Raw genomic sequence first — 21,332 nt, forward strand, 5'->3', positions numbered from 1 at the left:
TGTAGATGAAACTGGCTCATGTTTACTTTTCCAAAGTGTAACATTCACTTCAAGTGAAGTTTCTAATGCTGTAGATTATTGTTAACGCTATTTATTCAAAAAAAAAAAAAAACATATTTCATTAATTTCACTTGGTGTTGCTTCGGTGACAGTTTTTAATGAAACAAACATCCAGGCTAGTCTTGCGTGTAGGAGCTGCAATTAAACAAATGCTATGGCGAGTCACCCAGATGAATAATAATGACCCATTTATGGTTAATAAATTAAATGTACCTCATTTTGATAGAAGAATTTTAACTGGAAAAAATACTAGGAAGGTTAAAAAATGTGTTGCAGACAACAGTAGTGTAAGCCACCACATCCATGCCATGTATTCTGTTTGTTGTTAGATGCATTCCTCACTACCAGGTGCAACCATTTTTATCAATATTTGTCTTGCTGTGCAAAAGAATCAATAGGAACACCACCTGCAGCCATGTTGTTTTGGTGAACTAACAGAAAGGCGTTGTGTGATGCAGTCTCTAGTGGATCAAATACAACAACAAACATTACAATTATTAAACAGACTGTCCAAAGTTTTCATTATGCTTTGTGAAACACTGCTTTTCAGCTATTTCACTATTTATAATAAACACATAAGCAATCAATTTATCAAAGCTTTTTTTCTCATTGATATGTGTGTGTGTGTGTGTGTGTGTGTGTGTGTGTGTGTAGTTCTAAAATTATTTACAAAAGCATTTGCAGTAAATGTAAATGTGTATGTAAATGTTCATCTTTACATACAATCACAATTTAAATATAATTGTAACAATTTAACCGATTTTTAATAAGTTTACTTCAGCTAGACTGCTCACTTCATTAGCTGCTTAATTAAAAGTTCGAGTTTGTAATTTTCTTTCTAACATGCTTTCATCCTTATTATGTTGTTCTTCTGATCTTCGGTTCCCTATATTATAGTAATTAGGGTTGTCTTGCAGTGCTGACATTTCCGAAAGCTTAGTCATCACTACAAATTATTTAGAGTGGAAATCCTAAGACAAGGTAATTTAGTAAATACAAGCAAACAAATTAACCAAACACAATATAAAGGTGTGAAGTTCGACCATCATCTGAAAGCAGTTTTGTTTGTATTTCCTTTTGTTTTTTTTAAGGCTTTAGCTTTGTAGTTTCTTATTTATTTTATACATTACTTTCCTCCTTAGTAGAAAGTAATAAAACAAAGCATTTTGCAGAGATGCTACACTAATGTACTTTACACAGGCTTTAACGAAAGACACGTTACACACGGTGTAACAGGTAAAATATGTTGCGCTTCCTTTAGGAGCATAGCGGTATTTTGGGAATAGCCTGCCAGAAGCGAGCTCTGACTCAACGCGCTACAACAGCTTGTATCTAAACAGTAGCCGACCAACAAAATCATTGTTCACTGTCTTCCTCCTTCCTTTCACAACTATTTCTCTCGGGAGTTTATCTTTTGGCATCGTCGTGCATTTAAAAATCACCCGATGGAAAGTCTTTCTCCCGATGCCGTGCAGCTCAGAACACAGGTGAGGTGTGTTTTTTCGCTTCCTTTCGGAAATTTCATTGGTCTAATATTATGGGGTTCAGTTTTTTTGGCTTGAAGTTTGTGAAACCGGGAAAAACCCAGGAAAAATTCAAAAACTAGCCGCTTCGTTGTTTAAGCCGCGGGGTTCAAAACGTGGGGAAAAAGTAGCGGCTTATAGTCTGAAAAATACGGTATATCTTAAATGGCTAAATAACTGTCATGTCCTAAATTAATGCAAAAGTAATTTTTGAAAAAAATTGTAATTGAACAATAGACTTCTAATTGAATAGAAATGTGGCTTCTTCCGGAGTTCTACCTTTGGTACTGTACAATTTGGTTAAAATTGTGCAATTTCTTAGTTTCATCAAAAAGAATCAACATTAGTAATCAATGTGTGTAGATATTGTATATCCCCTGTCCAATACACTGTAGAATAAATAAGCAAAAACACAGTGATATGATAAATGCAAAACGCTACATTTAATCACAGACATTTCCAGTATGCCACTGTACCATTATAGGACAAAGTATTCTGTAAAAGAACAAATATTATGCTTCAATATTACTCCAGTAGAAGTTCTCTGTTTTGCATTTTATGCTGAGCAAACGTACAGAAGAACTTGCTTTTGAATGTACTTAGGTATCAGAAGTAAAATACTGACCTATAAGAAGTATATTTAAATAATGAATGCAATTTAATGTTCTATTATCCTATGAATCATATGGCCTCCTGTTGTACACAATGAGAGTATCATTACACTATGGAACCTTTAGTGAGAACTGTGAGATTATGGTTGTGATCTTGTGGAATAGTCTCATTTAACACAATTTATTTATTTACTATTTATTAAAGTTTACATTTCCCAAAAATGAAAATACTCTGATAAATACAGTTACTTGAAAAATGCAATTAAGCACAAAATAAAATTCACTTAATTACTGTCCATTGCTGATTTTTGCCATGTTTCATTCCTGTAACATCCTGTACATCACCCTGGATTCAGAATGTCTGGCTCAAAATTTTAAAAAAGATCAAATAACATTTGCAAACTATCTTGCTGATGGTCTTAACAGGTTCCACATTTGTTCTTATTTCTATACTTAATACAGGACAAAAATTACCTACTCTGAGTGTCCGAAGATTCTGTCTGAAATGTACATATCATTGACTGTATGAACTTTGGCCCCGTATTCAACTTGCACTGAGAAATTGGGTCAGAAAATGCAAACGATTGCAAATGAGCCTTCCATGTGTACAATTAAATTATGCAAGCTTCAGGGAAGCAAGCAAAACAGCACAGAGTTCTTTCAAACCAGCGTGCTAGATGTTTCTTTTCTACCATTTCTAGATGTCAAACTCTCACGGGAAAGATAACTTTAATCTCTTTAAAGAAATCTGTAGTTTTTTTAAAGGATTTTTTTCTACATTTAATTATTCCTAATTTTTTAAGTGACAGTAGATATATGTGCTGTCAGGAAACCCAGTACATACTGTACAAAGAGCAGTGCAGGGAGGCAGAGAGTAGGCTGAGCAGCGTGGGTGGTGTAGTCTGTCACAGCTGGATGGGCCCAGAGGAGTCCCCCCCCCACTTGTTTATTTATATATTTATGGCGTCTCAATTGATTTTTTTTATGAGGCAGCCACAAGCAAACCAAGCCGGGCTTCACAGACTTCAAAGCAAGTTCATGCAGCAGGATTAGACCCTCAGGAGGGAGGTTACAGCACCGAGGGCAAATCTCAAACTCATTTTCACCCTAAATCAGTTGCACTCGTCAAAGCATGGAGTTACGGGCCAGCATTAAAATAGTGTTTTGGGGGGATTGATTGATTGATTGATTGATTAATTAATTTATTTATTTATTGACAGCAAGCATTTAGGATTCGAACTTTACGGGCTGCTGTTGTTTTGGCTGAATTATTGGTCAGGACAAGATTAGCTTTGTGTGCAACCTTTTGTGTGTAATCAAGCGCCGGCACACTGGCCTGACATTTCCATTCACTCGCTACCCTCTTTGTTTACTGCCGCAGCTGGTGCAATTAGTTTAGAAGTGTCTCACACACACTCACATGCACACACCCACACCCACACACACAGGCTGATGCAGTGTGCAGAATAGCAGTGAAAGTCCACAGGGTTATGTTGTAATGCATAATCCTTATTGACATTTTTTTCAGGGCTGTTGCAGAATATCTGGTACTTTGTTAAGTTTTAGTAACTGCATTGATTAAGATACAGTTTCTCTGCCAAAGCTGAATCATTTTCACATCATTTAGTGTTTTTGCAGAAAAAACATGGATCAGGGTTTAAAAAAGTACTGTGTGTATGTATAAATATATATATATATATATGTGTGTGTGTGTGTGTTTGTGTGTGTGTGTGCATCATATACAAATAGCAGTCGGCAGCTCATTTTTAAAAGCAGGTGGGGCTGTTCTACACTATACAGTCAACATATGTAAGCACCTGACCATTACACATAATAACTACCCAGACTGTTCTATATTTTTCTTCACTGGAAATCACTTTGACAATGCTCCTGTGCACAAAGTGAAGTCCATAAAGACATGGTTTAACAAGGATGATGGGTAAAGAACTTGAGTGGCCTACACGGGGATATGACCTCAATTGCCACTGAATTTACATTTAGCATTTGGCAGATGTCTTATCCAGGGTGATTTTCAAGTATTTTATTTATGCAACTTAGAAGTTGAAGATTAAAGGCTCTGAACAAGGGCCCATTAACAGCAGCTTTGAATTAAACTCATGACAAACATTTAAACCTCTTTGCTACCATTACTTCTACTACACTACTACTACTACTACTAAACCACTAGTACTACTACTATAACTACTAATACTACTCCTACTCCTCTTACTACTACTACTACTACTACTATAACTACTAATACTTCTCCTACTTCTCTTACTACTACTCCTACCACTACACTACTACTACTACTACTACTACTACTACTACTACTACTACCACCAAACTACTACTACTAGTACTACTACTACTAAACCACTAGTACTACTACTATAACTACTAATACTACTCCTACTCCTCTTACTACTACTACTACTACTACTAGTACTACTACTACTACTACTACTCCTACCACTATACTACTACTACTACTACTACTACTACTATAACTACTAATACTACTCCTACTGCTCCTACTACTACTCCTACCACTACACGACTACTACTACTACTAAACTACTAGTACTACTACTAGAACCTCAAGCCTTCTTACTTGATATCATATTTGAATGAGCACAAATGCACAGCTACACTCTAAAATCTAGTGGAAAAACCTTCCCAGAGGAATGAAATTTAGTATAACAGCAGAATGTGAACAAAATCTGTTTTGGTCATTTCTTCCGTTTTTTTTTTTTCTAACAAAAACAAGGAGCTTGCTCACTTCCATGCCCCAATTTTTTCCTACTGTATGAAAGGCCAAAAATAAAACTAGCTTGAGGGCCATGGGCCAAAATTGAATGTTGCTTTATATCAAACAGTATTATATTAAAATGACTATAATACTTTCAACTATTATAAAGTATTCATTTCAACATATTACCTAAAAATTAAGAGGCCATGATTCCTCTTTTTAATGATTTCCATAAAATAAATAGAAAACATTACTCTAGAAAATTGCACCTAGTGGTCAAAAATGGGGAACTGCAACAAATGTCAAATTGGGCCAGAATCTGCTCCATAGTCTATGAACTTTATCATTGGGAGACCAATTGACAGGACAATTAATAGCTGTGTTGCCAGATTGGGCTTGTTTAAAAAACACAAAATTATCCGTATTGTATTCTACAAGAAAATCCAAGTGCAGGTGCAGATAGTGTGTACATAATTTAGCTATTTATGTTAGGAGAGGGGGTTATGGAGTGGACAATCTCTGTACTTTAAAAATGCATGTGTACCATGGTGAGACTATGTCAGAACTTTTGCATGTTTTTAAGATGCCCTGGAGTGAAAATGCTGAAAATAAAAATTTTGTATCATGGTGAATAAAGGGATATCTACAACGGCTCAAAACAAGCTGCTAGACTCCATGTTGACTGTCTATTTCTGAATCTCATCTATTTGAAAAGTTCACTAGATAATAGCTTAAAATCATATGCTGTGTGTAAAAGCTTTCAACAAATTTAGTTTGAAGCTTTGTCATACTTTTTTGTTTGAGGCTATGTTATTATCATCCTGTCACAGCGGCAAAGTATGTGGTCATGGGCTGATGCTGCAAATAGAAGCAGTCTTTATATATACATATAATATGCTCTATGATAAGTATGGTTTCACTAATAATAAGAATATCAAAATATTCTTGTAAATGTTTTAAACATAATTATGGTGTTTTAAATGACCTAAATCAACAGGGCACCAAACAGAACTTTTGCGTTGTTTCCACACGAACGGTTTTATTTGCCGGATTTGTGCATCATGGCATTTTTTTGGTCCTGGGAAAGGGATATAAGTTTCTGATTGATTACCACAGTAGATGGCGGTAATGCTCTACTTAAGAATGCGAATCGCCAATAAACAAGAAGAAGAAGAATCATAGCGGATTTTGGTTCTTGACTTGAGACTTGGCAAAGCAGTAAAACAAATGTTTAGTGATTAAAAATGATTTCTCGCTAGAGTTTCTTATTATTTTTAAAATCTAAATAAGGACATTGTGAATAAATGTGTGTTGTGTTGAAAGTTTGAATTTCACCTCTTTAATATTAAAATATTTATATTTTTACTCAAAATTGTCTAACAGAAACGCATGTTGTGTTGCCCGTTAATAAAATAAGTGCCTTTCAAATTAATTTGTGTTTATGCATTATCATGGAAATAATGCATGAACACAAATTAATTTTGGTAAAATGATGCAGTGGCACGAGGAACTGAGGAATTTATATATTGGATTAGGCGTTGTGTAGGTCAGTTCCTCGTGCCACAGCATCATTTCTTAATGTTGTGCAGCACTTAACTATGGCCAGCACCAAGTGACAAATAGTCAGATTTGGTATGTCTGAAGCTGCAATGTGTGGCATACTCCCTAGTGTGTTGTGGACCATTTGCTACTGGCAGACACATGCCCTTATGCTTTGCTAACATGGCACAGGGGAGGGTGTGATGCCTGTCTAGCCCAGAATCACTCTGTCATGCTGGTTTGATGGGGAAAAAACCCCATGATATCAGTTTTCCTCTGCGATATATTTGGTGTTCATCTAAATGTATATATATTTTTTCTCTATATTCATATCCATATAGTCTTTACACTTCACTTAATTCACACCTCAAAGTCAAAATAACGTTTAGCTTTGATAAAGTCTGTTTCTTTCCTTTTGCTCATTACATCGGCTGTAAGCTTTGTCTTTTATGCAGGGGGTACTATGACTGGTAGTATTACCTGCTGGTTTTGGAACATCCATAAAACCCCTACACTGTGTAGTACAATCTGACCACTTTACCACAGGAGGTGATCTTACTGCCCTCCAGTATATTCATACCAGATGGTGCCTAAGCAGGACTTGAAGGATCCTAAAAGACTGCAGTCTTTTAGGATCCTTCTGCCAGAAACTATTGCATTTTTATTAGATTTAGAAAGTTTTTTACTGTATGGCAGTCATAGCTGAATGTTAATGGCATCATACTTGAGCTTTTGGACTGTAATGACACTTTATCCAACATTACACATACTGTAAGTGTAAACTGCAAATCTAAATCTTACTCGAATATTTATATTTTATATTTATTGTTTTTCCTCCAAGTTTTGTTTATGTTTATCACTGTATAGCATCCCCTCTTCTTTTAACACCAGTCTGGGAACATCTGGGAATTGAGAAGACCATTTGCTGGAGTTTTGGAGAGGAATATCGTCCCTTTTTAATCTGATACAGGATTATCTGCTTAACAGTCATGGGTTCTCTTTGTTGTATTTTTCTTTTAATGATGTTTTTTATGATTTCTGGAGGTGTTTGAGCCCATGCTGTGATTTCCATTACAGAATAATTCCTGGTTTTAATACAGTGCCACTTGACAGCCCAAAGATCATTAGTATCAAATATAGATTTTTGCACTATTATTGTACACAGATATTTCTCCAGGTTCCAGATGATGAGATATTTAGTCTATAAATAAAATGTGTTCATGAGATTTGCAAATTATTGCATTCTCTTTTTATTTACAGTTGTCATGTATTAAAGGTAACATTTTCAAAATTCAATAAGTAAAACTGATACTGCTTTCAGGTTCAATTATAAAACAAATAAGTAGGTGTGATATTTTTAAAACTGCTATTTTGTTATAACTAAATACCCATAGCAGTAATCTTCATATAGCACCAAACAACATATTTGCTCTGCAAATACTAAAGAACACAACACATATTTCAGTTTCAGGGTGAACCTTCCCTTTAAATCAGAGATGACCATTTTTTTAGCTGCAAAGAATATATATATATATATATATATATATATATATATATATATATATATATATATATATATATATATATATATAGTGAATTCTATATATAGTAAATTGTATTTATTTATTTATTTATTTTTTGTTTAATGTGCATGCATATGTACATTCTTCTGCCTTCTCAAAGTATTGTGGCAAGAACGTTTCCTTCCATGCACATTTAAATTCATCCCACAGCCTTCAAGCAAGTTTGGTTTTTGGCTCTTTATACTGTATGAAAAGGTTCAGGCACCTCTGCTTTAAATCAAATCCCTTTGGCCGAGAGGTTGCTGTATGCTGCTCTTTCAGTTTTGAAGCCTAAGAAGTGCCTAAGCAATATTGTTCAATATATTGCAAATACCTGCAGCAGTCTTTTTCTGATTCCATTTAGTAAAATAAATTTCAAATAGTGTAATTAAAAACTTTCATGAATCTTTACAACTATGAAAAGGTTTTCATTACACACTACACACACCTGTGAATGACGGAAGGAATCTTACATTTGGTCTAATTGCCTCTCTCTTTATCCCTTTCTCCTGTCTCTATTTCTCTCAGGTGGACATGAATGTGCCAACAAAAATCACAGGCATCATAACCCAGGGGGCGAAAGATTTCGGCCATGTGCAGTTTGTGGGCTCATATAAGCTTGCTTTCAGCAATGATGGAGAAAGATGGCACATATATCAGGATGAAAAACAGAAGAAAGATAAGGTAAGACTGTACCATGTGTTCAGTAAAGAGTGAACTGTTACAGTAAGGCCTACATGTGGGAACTCCAGTCAGGGAGAGTATGGCCCAAACTGACCAATTCTTGCTGAAGAGTATTTGGATAAAATGCTACTCTGTAGCATTTCCAATCTTTGATATCTCATCAAATCGATTCTTGGGTTAAGTATGAGAGCACAGTAACAGACCAGAGCAGAGTTCTTCTTCCCATTTTTCCTGTGCTCTTGTACTCAGGGATTGTTTATGACTGCAATATGTTCCATATTTTTGTTGTTCAAACCTTTTATCTATTCCAATGTAGTGACAATGCTGTTAGAACCACTACAGGTACAACCTGCCATTGTTTACTATAAACCTTACAAATACAAATACCAGACCGGTCATTGTGATTTAATAATTTGAACATAAATAGGCTTGGATCACAATACCATGACTCCACAAAGTCTAGCAAGTTCATGGTGTGATTTTTGTTTTAGTGCAAGAGAAATGTTATATAAGGTTTTGAAAGTAGTCAAATTAAGCAGACTTATGCTGCTGGGCTGAAGATAAGATCCGGAAGCTTACATAATTCAGTTGTCCACATGGGAAGCTTTTATGAAGCAATTCTTTTAAGAAAAGCTGTAGTGTCTTGAGAAATGTATTTCATGGAGCTTGTGGGCAATTACCAATATAGATTATATTCACATGTACTGATATTCATTAAAGCAAGCTACCTAAGAATCTGTAGATAGACCAGAAACTTACAGCAGAGATTTAATCATTAAAATGACATTTAAACATATTATCTTGCTGGGGATATTTTCCAGCTTTGTACTTTCATTAAATGACACTTTTCAAAGAGCTTTTGTCAGACAAGTAGACAGGACATGAAGTCACTGAATCTGCACTGCATAATAAGTTTCTGCCTTTGCTATAGAGGAGTGGAAAATGATCAATTAAAAATTAATAAAAATAAATAAATAAAAGGATTGATGTGAGCCCACTCAAACGGTAGAATGATGATTGGCAAATTGACAGGTTCCAATCTGTCACCCCAGTGCTTCAAACATACAACATAATTTCAGTCAGAGATTCAGAAAAATACTCCAGTGGTATAAAAATGACGTATTATAAAAGTGTTGCTTTTTTGTAGCATAAAAAAAGAAATTTTTTTTGCTTTATATACTCTACAAAATATCTTCAAATATTGTATAGGAAATACAAAAGTAAATTTTATTATAGAATATTTTTATACAAATAAAAAAATAAATAACAATAATAATTTATATATATATATATATATATATATATATATATATATATATATATATATATATATATGCATTTTTTTTTTTTTATTGAGGACAGAGGAAGCCAATATGAAAAATAAAATAAAATATTTACATTAAGGCTTTAAATCTCTATCTAGCAAGATCTAGATAGATATATTTAAATACTACTTAATATTTATTTCAACATACATTTTTGTCCATTTATTGCAATGTTAATATTACTGCTCATTGTTTATTTCATGCAAAGTCTTGAAATATTACATTTGCCAATTACATCGCATATCAAAGAAGAATCTGACACTGGATTGCATCAAGTAGAGCACACTGAAGACGAATCGATAGAAGGCTGTTCAACATGGTTCAGTATCAGTAATACCGGATCAAGCAGTTTGTATCATTAAAGCTTGATTATATGCCTACATCTAAACGGGATTCTAATGCGTTTAGAGCAACTGGAAGGCATTTCAACAGCACTCTATAGTCCCACTCTCAAACTATCTGAAATCAAAGCATCCACCTACCTCTCCATCAGTGATTGACCAGTAAAGTTATATAATAACACCAAGAGTTCAGAAAGAAGTCAGACATACATCCTTTTCTGTGGGTTATTTAACTGAACAATAATCATAATCAATAAAACACTTTTTATGCAGTCATCTAAATAAGTTCACAAGTTGGAGAGCTTTTCTCTTGCACATCACCACAACAGGGCTGTTTTATATTGATATTATTGATATTAACTAGTTACTATATCTGTCTATCTGTTACAGCAGTTATTTCTGATTTAATTATTTCATGTAAAAGCAATCAATCAGTTATATTTCAAATGAAAAACCCTCCCAATGACTTTATTCCATAAATCTTCTTTTCCTTATTATTTTGGCCTCTCCCATTAGGGGTCGTCACAGCGGATCATCCGTCTCCATACCCCCTGTCCTCCACATCTGCCTCTTTCAAACCAACTACCTGCCTGTCTTCCCTCACCACATCTATAAACCGCCTTCTTGGCCTTCCTCTTTTCCTCCTTACTGGTGGCTCCATCCTCAGCATTCTTCTACCGATATACCCCATATCCCCTTCTCTGCACATGCTCAAACCATCTCAATCACGCCTCCCTCAGCTTTTCTCCAAAACATTCTAAATGCACTGTCCCTCTACTAAACTAATTTCTAATCCTGTCCATCCTCGTCACTCCTAACGAAAACCTCAACATCTTCAGCTCTGCTACCTCCAGCTCCACCTCCTGTCTTTTACTCAATGCCACTGTCTATAAAACCATACAACATCGCAGGTCTTACCACAGTCCTATAAACTTTCCCTTTCACTCTCACAGATACCCTTCTATCACAAATCACTCCTGTCACTCTTCTCCACCCACTCCACCCTGCCTGCACTCTTTTCCTAACTTCTCTAACACATTTTCCATTACTTTGCACTGTTGACCCCAGGTACCTGAACTCCTCCACCTTCACCACCTCTTCTCCCTGCAACCACACCACTCCACTGCCCTCCCTCTCATTCACACACATGTACTCTGTATTACTCCTACTGAATTTCATTCTTCTTCTCTCCAGCGCGTACCTCTACCTCTCCAGGCTCTTCTCAACCTGCTCCCTACTCTCACCACAAATCACAATATCATCCGCAAACATCATAGTCCAGGGAGACTCCTGTCTGACCTCGTCCGTCAACCTGTCCATCATCACTGCAAACAGAAAAGGTCTCAGAGCCGATCCTTGATGCAGTACAAATTCCAACGTGAACCAGTCTTTCATTCCTACTGCACACTTCACTGCTGTCACACTGTCCTCATACATGTCATGCACCACACTCACATACTTCTCTGGCACACCTGACTTCCACATACAATTCCACAACTCCTCTCTCGGCACCCTGTCGTACGCTTTCTCTAAATCCACAAACACACAAAAGAATATTTCTCCAAAAAATAATGCATCTGTGGTGCTCTTCCTCTGCATAAAACCATACTTTTGCTTACAGATGGTCACCTCTTCTCTCAGCCTGGCTTCCACTACTCTTTCTCATAACTTCATGGTGTGACTGATCAACCTAATTCCCCTGTAGTTACTGCAGGTCTGCACATCTCCCTTATTCTTAATGATCGGTATTAGCACACTCCATCTCCATTCCTCAGGCATCCTCTCATCTTACAAAATCCTGTTAAACAATTTGGTTAAAAACTCCACTGCCATCTCTCCTAAACATCTCCATGCTTCTACTGCTATGTCATCTGGTCCAAACGACTTTCCACTCTTTATCCTCTTAATTGCTGCTATCACTTCCTCCTTACTAATCCTATCCACTTCCTGCTTCACACCATCCAACCTTCTCTCTCTCTCATTTTCCTCGTTCATCAGCTGCTCAAAATACTCTCTTCATCTTCGCAAAACTCTCTCCTCACTAGTCAACACATTTCCACACATCCAACTTCTCATACAGCTCCTCATATGCCTTTTCCTTGGCTTTTTACACATCCCTATTTACCTGCTGCCACATCTCCTTGTACTCCTGCCTACTTTTCTCATCACGCTGTCAATCCCAATTCTGTTTTGCCAACCTCTTTCTCCTTATACATTCCTGCACTTCCTCATTCCACCGCCATGTCTCTTTGTCTTCCTTTCAATTTCCAGATGTCACACCAAGTACCTTTCTAGCTGTCTCCCTTATCACTTCTGCAGTAGTTGCCCAATCATCCAGCAACTCTTTACCACCACTGAGCCCCTGTCTGACCTCTGCCCTGAATCTCATACTACAGTCTTCCTCCTTCAGTTTCCATCATCTAATTCTTCTTTCAGTCCTCACTCTCCTCCTCTTCTTCTTCACCTCCAAAACCATCCTACAGACTACCATCCGATGCTGTTTAACTACACTGTCCCCTGCCAGCACCTTACAGTCTTTAGTCTCCTTCAGGTTGCATCTCCTACATAGAACATAGTCCACCTGTGTGCACCTTCCTCCACTCTTATACGTCACCCTATGATCCTCCTTCTTCTTAAAATAAGTGTTCACCACTGCAATTTCTATTCTTTTAGCAAAATCTACCACCATCTAACATTTGAATGAATTATATATTAATTTTTAATTGTTTAATTATGCTTATAATTTATTTATTTATCCTCACTTACATCCACGGTTGTAATTAGTACAAAGAATTTTGCACCAAATTGCATTTGTTAAAATGTTATAGTAGTGTGTTTCTGTGTTTGTTTTGTATTGGTTAGATGGTAATTAGATTTATTGGGTTGTAAATAGAAATATGTATTAGAAATAAAATTTGTTTGGTTTAGAAAGCAGTGTTTCAGATTTAGGTGCTTGTCTCAGTCTCAGTATGCTTGCCTTAAGCATTAATAGTGGATGCCAAGGCCATCTGCCTGGTTTCAAAAATGACTGTTTAGAGATGTACTAAATGTGATGTGTAAGTGTATACAAGTGCATTCCTTGTAAAGAAAAAAAAAACTAAAGAAATGTAGAGTGTACTGGGAAAATACTCAGACCACATTTTAATATGCTACAACTTTTTGAAATCTTTTGGTCAAATCTTATTTTTTAATATATCACATATTACATAAGTAAATATACCGATCAGGCAAGACATTATGACCACCTGCCTAATATTGTGTTGGTCCCCTTTTCCTGCCAAAACAGTCCTGACCATCAATCATTAACAGCATTTACATAATCAGCAATTTAAGATACAGGAGCTCGTCTGTTTGATCGAACTACACGGGCCAGTCTTCGCTTTCCCTGTGCATCAGTAAACCTCGGCTGCCCATGACCCTGTTGCCAGTTCAACACTGTACCTTCCTTGGATCACTTTTGATAGATACTGAGCACTGCAGACCGGGAACAGCCCACAAGAGCTGCAGTTTTGAAGATGGTCTAAACCCAGTTGTCTAGCCATCACAATTTGGACCTTGTCAAACTCCAGTCCTTACACTTGCTCATTTTTTCTGCTTCTAACATGTTAACTTTAAAGAAGGAAGGTTCACTTTCTGCCTAAAATACTCAACCCACTAACAGGTGCCATGAATAAGAGATAATCAGTGTTATTTACTCACCACTCATAATGTTATAATGTCATAATTACACAATATAGTACATGAGTATTCAGGTTATTATCCATAAATGGAAGGGATTTACTAACCACCACAGCTCTTACAACTTAGACACACAATGCAAATGTGGTTGAATGGGTTTAGTAAGGGGGATTCTTATTTCCAGAAGACTGGAATGAAGATGGAAGTAAATGTCAAATAGGAACATCTGCAGAATTCCTTCAATCAGGAGATATGTGTCAAGCTGGATGGCATTTGTCAATAAAAAGGGACATGACTGCTCTGTTGAAAGATGAGATTATTTGGTGAGGTGAAACCTTTTTGCCCTGAGTGTCATGTATTACATCCATATGGAATCTAGACAATTCCCATCACATGACCAATTCCATTCCTATGATGTAGCACAGTTGCATATATATATATATACAAACAAGTTTACCAGGTTACCTGGACCTTTTTACCAGCACAGGAAAATTGCCGCTTGTCCACACAGGATTTATACATTAGAACATTGGCTGGTGCATGTAGTATTGCCTCCTCACAGCTGCATGTTTAAAGCTCATCCATTCCAAATCCACTCAGACCCTGGACACGATGAAGATCAACAAATTAATAAAATATCAATGTCACTGTAGCATCACACAAGATGCGCAAAGTACTGAATAAGTAGTCTGGGTGCTTAAATAAATTTTCTTTAGAAGCAGAGGAAAAAAAGAAGAATCATCGATCTGCCTTTTTAGCATTTCGTCCTACTGGAGTAAGTGATTAGCTTCAAGGCTGTCCCCAACAGGGAGTTGAAAAGATCATTTCCTTGGCCTTTGGCAAAGAGTCAACTCAACTGCTATGTCCTTCTGTCAGAATCCTCCCCAAGTGTTTTGCTAAGCTCCAAAAGCTTTTATCTGATATAGTACACAATAGCGAGTGCAGTCAAGCGCAGCAAAAAATGATTAGTGTTTAAAGCCTTATGAAGTCTGTGACAATGAGTTAATTAACCTCCATAAATACGTATTTCTTCTTGGTGAAAGAAAGAAAGTATGTCAAAAGAAGGTAAACCGGATTGCATGCTTAGATTAGATGCTGATCAATTGGTGTGTCCCTTTGCAACCATTAGTGCTCCTTTTGAGCCACGTGTTTGGACAATAATAGCTGTTATTCGGTTGAACAGTACGTCCCAGTCATTGGTCAAATTGGAAATCCGGGTTTGATTGCCAGGTTCTCAAATTCTCCAGGGTTTGATGGACATGTAAACAGACTTGATTCAGTTGACGTCTGCTTTGTGACTGCTTTGATTAGACTATTATTTTTAGACAGTAGTATCACTGTCATCTATAGTAATCATAAAATAATATTTTTAATGACTGGTGAGACTAAAGCAATCATCACTCCAGCATTTATATATGTATCCAAGTGGCCTAAATGAATACATTTAAATGCATAATACATTAAACAAGTTATTTTTAACCTGCAGGCTATGTTATTCGGTAATACTGCAATTTAGATTTTATCATAATCCTAGAGTAAATTTTATGTCACTGCCAGAACATGCTTTTTGAGACAAAAGGTACATAGGTGTAGAATAGTTCCTGTGACCCCTGCTATTATTTCTACTGACATTTTACATAGAAAAACAGGTTGACACTTTATAGATAGATAGATAGATAGATAGATAGATAGATAGATAGATAGATAGATAGATAGATAGATAGATAGATAGATAGATACAACTTTATTGTCATTGCATTGTACAGGTACACAGCAACGAAATGCAGTTTAATTAACTAATATAATATAATATATTATAATATAATTATTAAATAGATAATTATTAAATAGATAAATAAAACTGTTTACTTTAGCATTATTACAACAATACAGTATCACTGTAGCATTTTTCAACCAAAATCAACTTTAACAGTAAACAATGTTTAGACGATCAATGTGTATAATTGATTAAATGAACAAACAACTACATTTGTGTTTTTTACTTTTGCAAAATTCAATGAAGAGGCTGAAGCAAGCTCATGTGTTAATATCTGGAGATCTAAGTCCAGTATGTCCCCAAATATCATGTAACATACTTTAGCTTAATGCGGATTATTAAATTCATGATTTAAAATTGTGCAGGAGTTGGTCATTCATTTTTTTAACGTCAGTGAATACAAGCCTTTAATTACTTTGTTACTTATTGAATTGTACATTTTAGGAAATGTAATACTACTACTACTAATATTTTTTTATTAACACTATTTGTATTATTATTATCTGTTGCACTAGTTTCTAATGATGCCACAGAATACTTGTCAATACTAATTCATATTTTTTAACCATATTGCCTTTGTTGTGTTCAAAAATGTAACTTAGGGTTTACAATAAAGTAAATATGTTAAACTTAAGTATAAATAAAATAATTTATTTATATCTATTAAAGCCTTAAAAGCATTTTACCTGTTAAATAGAATGAAACCATTTCTCAATTTATTTAAATTAAAGATGTAGGAATCATGGTGGTACACAGTCTAGTTGAAGTAAACTGCATTACATACAAGTCTCATTATCAAGGTTGACCTGCCCTAGCCAGAAGAAAATAATAGCAGCTGCCACTCCAGACATTCACACTCTTGATTTAGCCTCCAGTGTGAGCGATTCTACCTTACTTGATGATTTTTTTATTAAAAATATTTTTAATTAGAAAATAATGCAATAGAAGCATTTTCAGCAATGGTCTCTAAATTTTTTTAAGTTAGACCCCACCTTATATATTACTGTATGTGAAATTAAGAGGAGGACTTACAATTTGAATCATACACAGAAGGCTCAATGATTTAACTTAATTCAAATGTGTACATTGATTCCATGCAATTGAAGTCAGTTGCATTAACCCATATGGACAAAGGTTAATTTAGTCTTCATTTTGTATTATAATGACTTCAATTCTGATGGGAATGCGTTCCAATAGATATTGGAGCGGGGTTGTGAAAATATGTACTCATACAGCCCCACAACACATTGCATTAGTAAAGTCAGGTACTGATGTAGGGTGAGGAAGTCCAGGGTCCAGTCAGCATGAATAAATTATTTTAAAGGCGTTCGTTCAGTAGGGTTGAGGTCAGAGCTCTGTAGCAGGCAACTTAAGATTTTCCACTCCAACCCATGTAAACCCTATCTTAATGGAGCTTGCTTTGTGCACAAGGGCTTTCCAATGCTCGAACAGGTTTGGGTCTCCTAGTTTAACTGAAGGGCAAACTTAATGCTCGACATATTTAGATATCCAATAAAATTGTGTGCTTTCCACTTTGTGGTAACAGTTTGGTGGGAAAAACACAACGGGTAGCTGGTGTCCAGACAGGTGTCCCAGTACTTTCGTTTATATAGTGTAGATGAGACAAACAAAATAATCTTCATTTCAGGCTCATACTCATATTCATTTCACTTTTAGTTTGATGTAATAAATGGAGGCGTAGATGCAAGTGAAGATTTATTTAAACAGTAAAACAAGTAAATATAAACCAGCATAAAGGAACAATAACCCTGAAGATAAACACTGGATAATACTCAAACAGGCAGAGTAATGGCAAGGCTGAGGAGCACATGCATAAAAAAAATCAAAAGCTTATCAAAAGAAATGCAGAAACCACAGCGTAAACAGGGTGTTTAACAAGACATAAGACACAAGTGAAGGTGATTAGTGAAATGACAGCCATGGGACCTGCAAGTGGGTAATGCAGTTTATTGGCATAATTCTGACAACTAGAATTTCAACCATTCGGAATAGTAGATTATTGACTCTGAAATTCATATGAATATAACTACTTGGAGGAGATGAATTGAAGTAAAATATTCACATGTTGCATTAGTGTTCAAGCATTTGTCAGTACTCCATACTGTGAAGTTAGTATGTGGAGTTGCTCCATAATTAGCTATTAATAAATGTGCTAATGCACTCAAGAAACAGCCTTTCACAGTACAGCATAAGGAGCAGGCCAAAAGGGCGACTAGACCCGCCTGAGCAACCTGGCCTGGAACAGTCATGCTTCTATAAATCATTATTTATGTCCCCAATAGACTTTTTTCCGAATTAACATGAATTCAAGTTAAGATTATTTTATTCACTTACATTTTAAACACCTGCTAGATATTATTTGCTTAGTGAGCTGGTATAAGAACATGTAGACTAGCTAGCTAGCTAGACTGATTTTAAAATACCCACTTTACTTCAGTGTTTAAAACACTTTCATTCACACTTCAGGTCACATGACTAGCACAACATGTGGCTGCACAGATTTAAATAAATACAAAGATGAGACACTGGTTATGTCACAGGCTTTCACTGATGAAGAGTTTATCTATGTAAATGGACTATAGATAGGTTTGGTCTTATTGGACTGGATCTAATAGTCTGAACTAGCTCTGCTACACATGTTTATATAAAGATGTTAAGAACCATGCTGCTGTTGCAAAATGTGAAGTGAGATTGACCCCTGTGGTAGATTTAAACCGGTGAGGCTGATTCCGAAATATGTGAAGCATTTGCAGAGATAATGTCTGGCTAGTTTAGTCAGAATATGAAGTAATGTAGATGGAGAAGCGTGCGGATAAGCATTGAGAAAAACAATCAGTACATGGATAGAATATTGTCATACTGTATTTATTATATGTGCTTCTGGGTTGTTTATTGTCAAGAGAAAAATGAATGTACACTTCTCTATCCAGTTATCTTTCAACATTGTTTTCATTATTTTTAACATATCATGGAGTCACTTGGGGCACCGTGGTTTAGCGTGGTTAGCACCTAAATCTTGCACCTCTGTGGAAATCCAGCCTCTGCCCTGTGTGTATTTTCTCTCAGTGCTCCAATGGGTTGGCACCCTGTCTAGAGAACTAGGTAGGTTTCAGGCTCAGCTGTGACTCTGTGTAGAAAAATCAATATAGTAAATGTATGGATGTATGGATTGTTGAAGTCGCTAAATACTAAATATGCAATAATAAAGAATCTCCAAAAGGCAACATGGAAAACTGCAATCACTGAACTACCACCCTTGATCACAATATGATTTGATTGAAAATGGCTGGAATAGTTAGCTGGGATGCATCCAGACCACAGTCTTTTGATAACAGAATTCGAAATTATATACCAAAACAGTTGGATTGTTAATTTTGCACTGTATAAGATACCAAAAAAATTTAGACAGTTAATTTTGCACTTTATGTGTAGTTTAATATGTGTAGTTTAATAGGGTGAAACTGATCATTTGTAAGGTAAAGCAACAGGAATGAAACATGGTTTTATTTCACACTGGCAAGAAGTGACAGATCTCCAAGGGTTAAGCATTTTTACCTGCAAACTAGTTGGATTGAATTTTGAAGCACCTCAGCTGCCAGAGCTGCCTCTGGGAATTGCCTGACCTGCTGAAGGAGGTCATGGGAATTTCCGCTTGTCAATCCCTGACATTAAGTAAATACAAAAACACAACTAGTGTGGCACAGTGCTCCCCTCCTTTCACCATCTGTGCTGCACTGTGCCGCTCCCTCACGTCCTCCTGCAGCACTTTGCCAGGCCTGCTGCTCGACCGGCCCTGTACCCAGCTGCTAGCTGTATGGAGATTACAGCACTCAGCCATAACTAAGCTTTACTTCAGAACCACCACAAGCTGCTAAAGCTCATATCTGATAAGAACGCACAGACCCCGAGGGAGCCAACTGATGTGAGTAGAGTTGGCAGCGTGTGTGATGCTATGACAGTATGACAGACTTACCATGTTAAAAAGCATGTGCATATGGATGAGAAGCAAAGATCATATAAAAAGAAAGACATCAAATGTGTGAATAAGATATGATATTAACTAAAACAATTCTATTGTTTAGATTTTTTTTCAGTGTTCAATGGTGGAGTCAGAACAAGTTATGTTTTATATATAGTTCATTTTGTTTACATGCAACTAAGCAAACTAAGTAAAAGGCAAAAACACACAAGAATTGGACAGTAAATGACTTAAATCTGGACACATCTATCTGTCCACAGAACTTTCTTTCACATTATGTAAGATGGAGAACAAGAGAGATGTTATCTAATTGCCTTACACCCACATTCAAACATTTAGGTGGAACTTTAATAGTTTGGGGTTATTTTTGGGCAGGGAAGGTTGTAGACTTATTCCGGGTTAAAGGAATACTATACCAACATGGCTACCATTCCATACTTCAGCGGCATTCAGTTCCTTTTGGATTGCAGCTAATTAAAAACAACTTTACAATACAACAGGCACTTACCAAAATTATACATCCAAGCTTTAAGAGTTATTAAGAGAGCAAAAAGTAAACTGGTATGTTATCTTTAATTGAATGGCCTGCCCAATACCCGCACCTAAATCCTAATAAACTTGTCTGTGATGAACTGGATCACAAAATCAAAAAGTACGGCTTTGGCAAGTTTTACAAGAGGCATAGCTGAAGGTATTCAATATTTGGTGCCAAGGAAGGATTTTTCAATGAAAATAATGTGTAATATGTGTAGAATTGTGTATTTCTTTGCTCAAAATAAATATTAAATTATCAAGTTTGTTACATAAAACAAAAGAAACATGCATGGGTCTCAAAATATATACATATACAAACATTTCATTTAACAAGTTATTATTTATTTATTTTTTATTTTATTTCACTGTCATTATTGAGCAGCTTCTTTTCAGTAAAAGGACAGTGAAGCTTTAGAAAAGCCTGGAGGGCCAAAAAATGGATATTTGAGAAAAAAACTTTTCCATGTACTTTCTGGGAAAACTATGATTAATTATTCACAAATGTCATATTTCTGTGTATGCTATTGTCTTCAAAAGCCATTTTACTTTTTGTTTTGCATTTATAGCCCAAAATTAAACATCCCTGCCTTGGCTATATAGAAATATATGAGTAGAAGACAACTAACACAGTAACTCAAATTCTATAGATGAATATATAAGGTGCTTTTCAGTGTGTCAGTTCTGAAGCTATTCTGATTCTGAAGCTATTCTGTTCTATTATAAATACATATTTGTTGTCTCAGAACTATTTAGAAGAAGATTGAGAGAAATGGTCACCAGACCCAGATAAAACATCAGCCCACCAGCCTACTGTCTTTAATTCTCACTTTGTTTCAAAATCAGTTCATGCTAAACAGTGAACATGTCTAGAGCTAGAAAGCTTCATCTTCATCTAAACGCAGGGAAAAAAAGAAATACTAACTGTATCTGAACAAACAAAATAAAA

The 21,332-nt window shown here is 35.8% G+C and overlaps 1 protein-coding gene across 1 annotated transcript in view; it reads left to right on the forward strand.

The window, feature by feature from the left end:
• The window catches only part of edil3a (EGF-like repeats and discoidin I-like domains 3a), a 192,087-nt gene that overhangs the window by 162,593 nt on the left and 8,162 nt on the right, over nucleotides 1-21,332 (forward strand). The window contains exon 9 of the mRNA XM_046842095.1: nucleotides 8,576-8,731. Coding sequence (XP_046698051.1) covers nucleotides 8,576-8,731 — 156 coding nt within the window. The remainder of the gene's footprint in view (nucleotides 1-8,575; nucleotides 8,732-21,332) is intronic.

This window comes from Silurus meridionalis, chromosome 27, assembly GCF_014805685.1.
Source record: "Silurus meridionalis isolate SWU-2019-XX chromosome 27, ASM1480568v1, whole genome shotgun sequence".
In the NCBI taxonomy this organism is placed as follows: Eukaryota; Metazoa; Chordata; class Actinopteri; order Siluriformes; family Siluridae; genus Silurus; species Silurus meridionalis.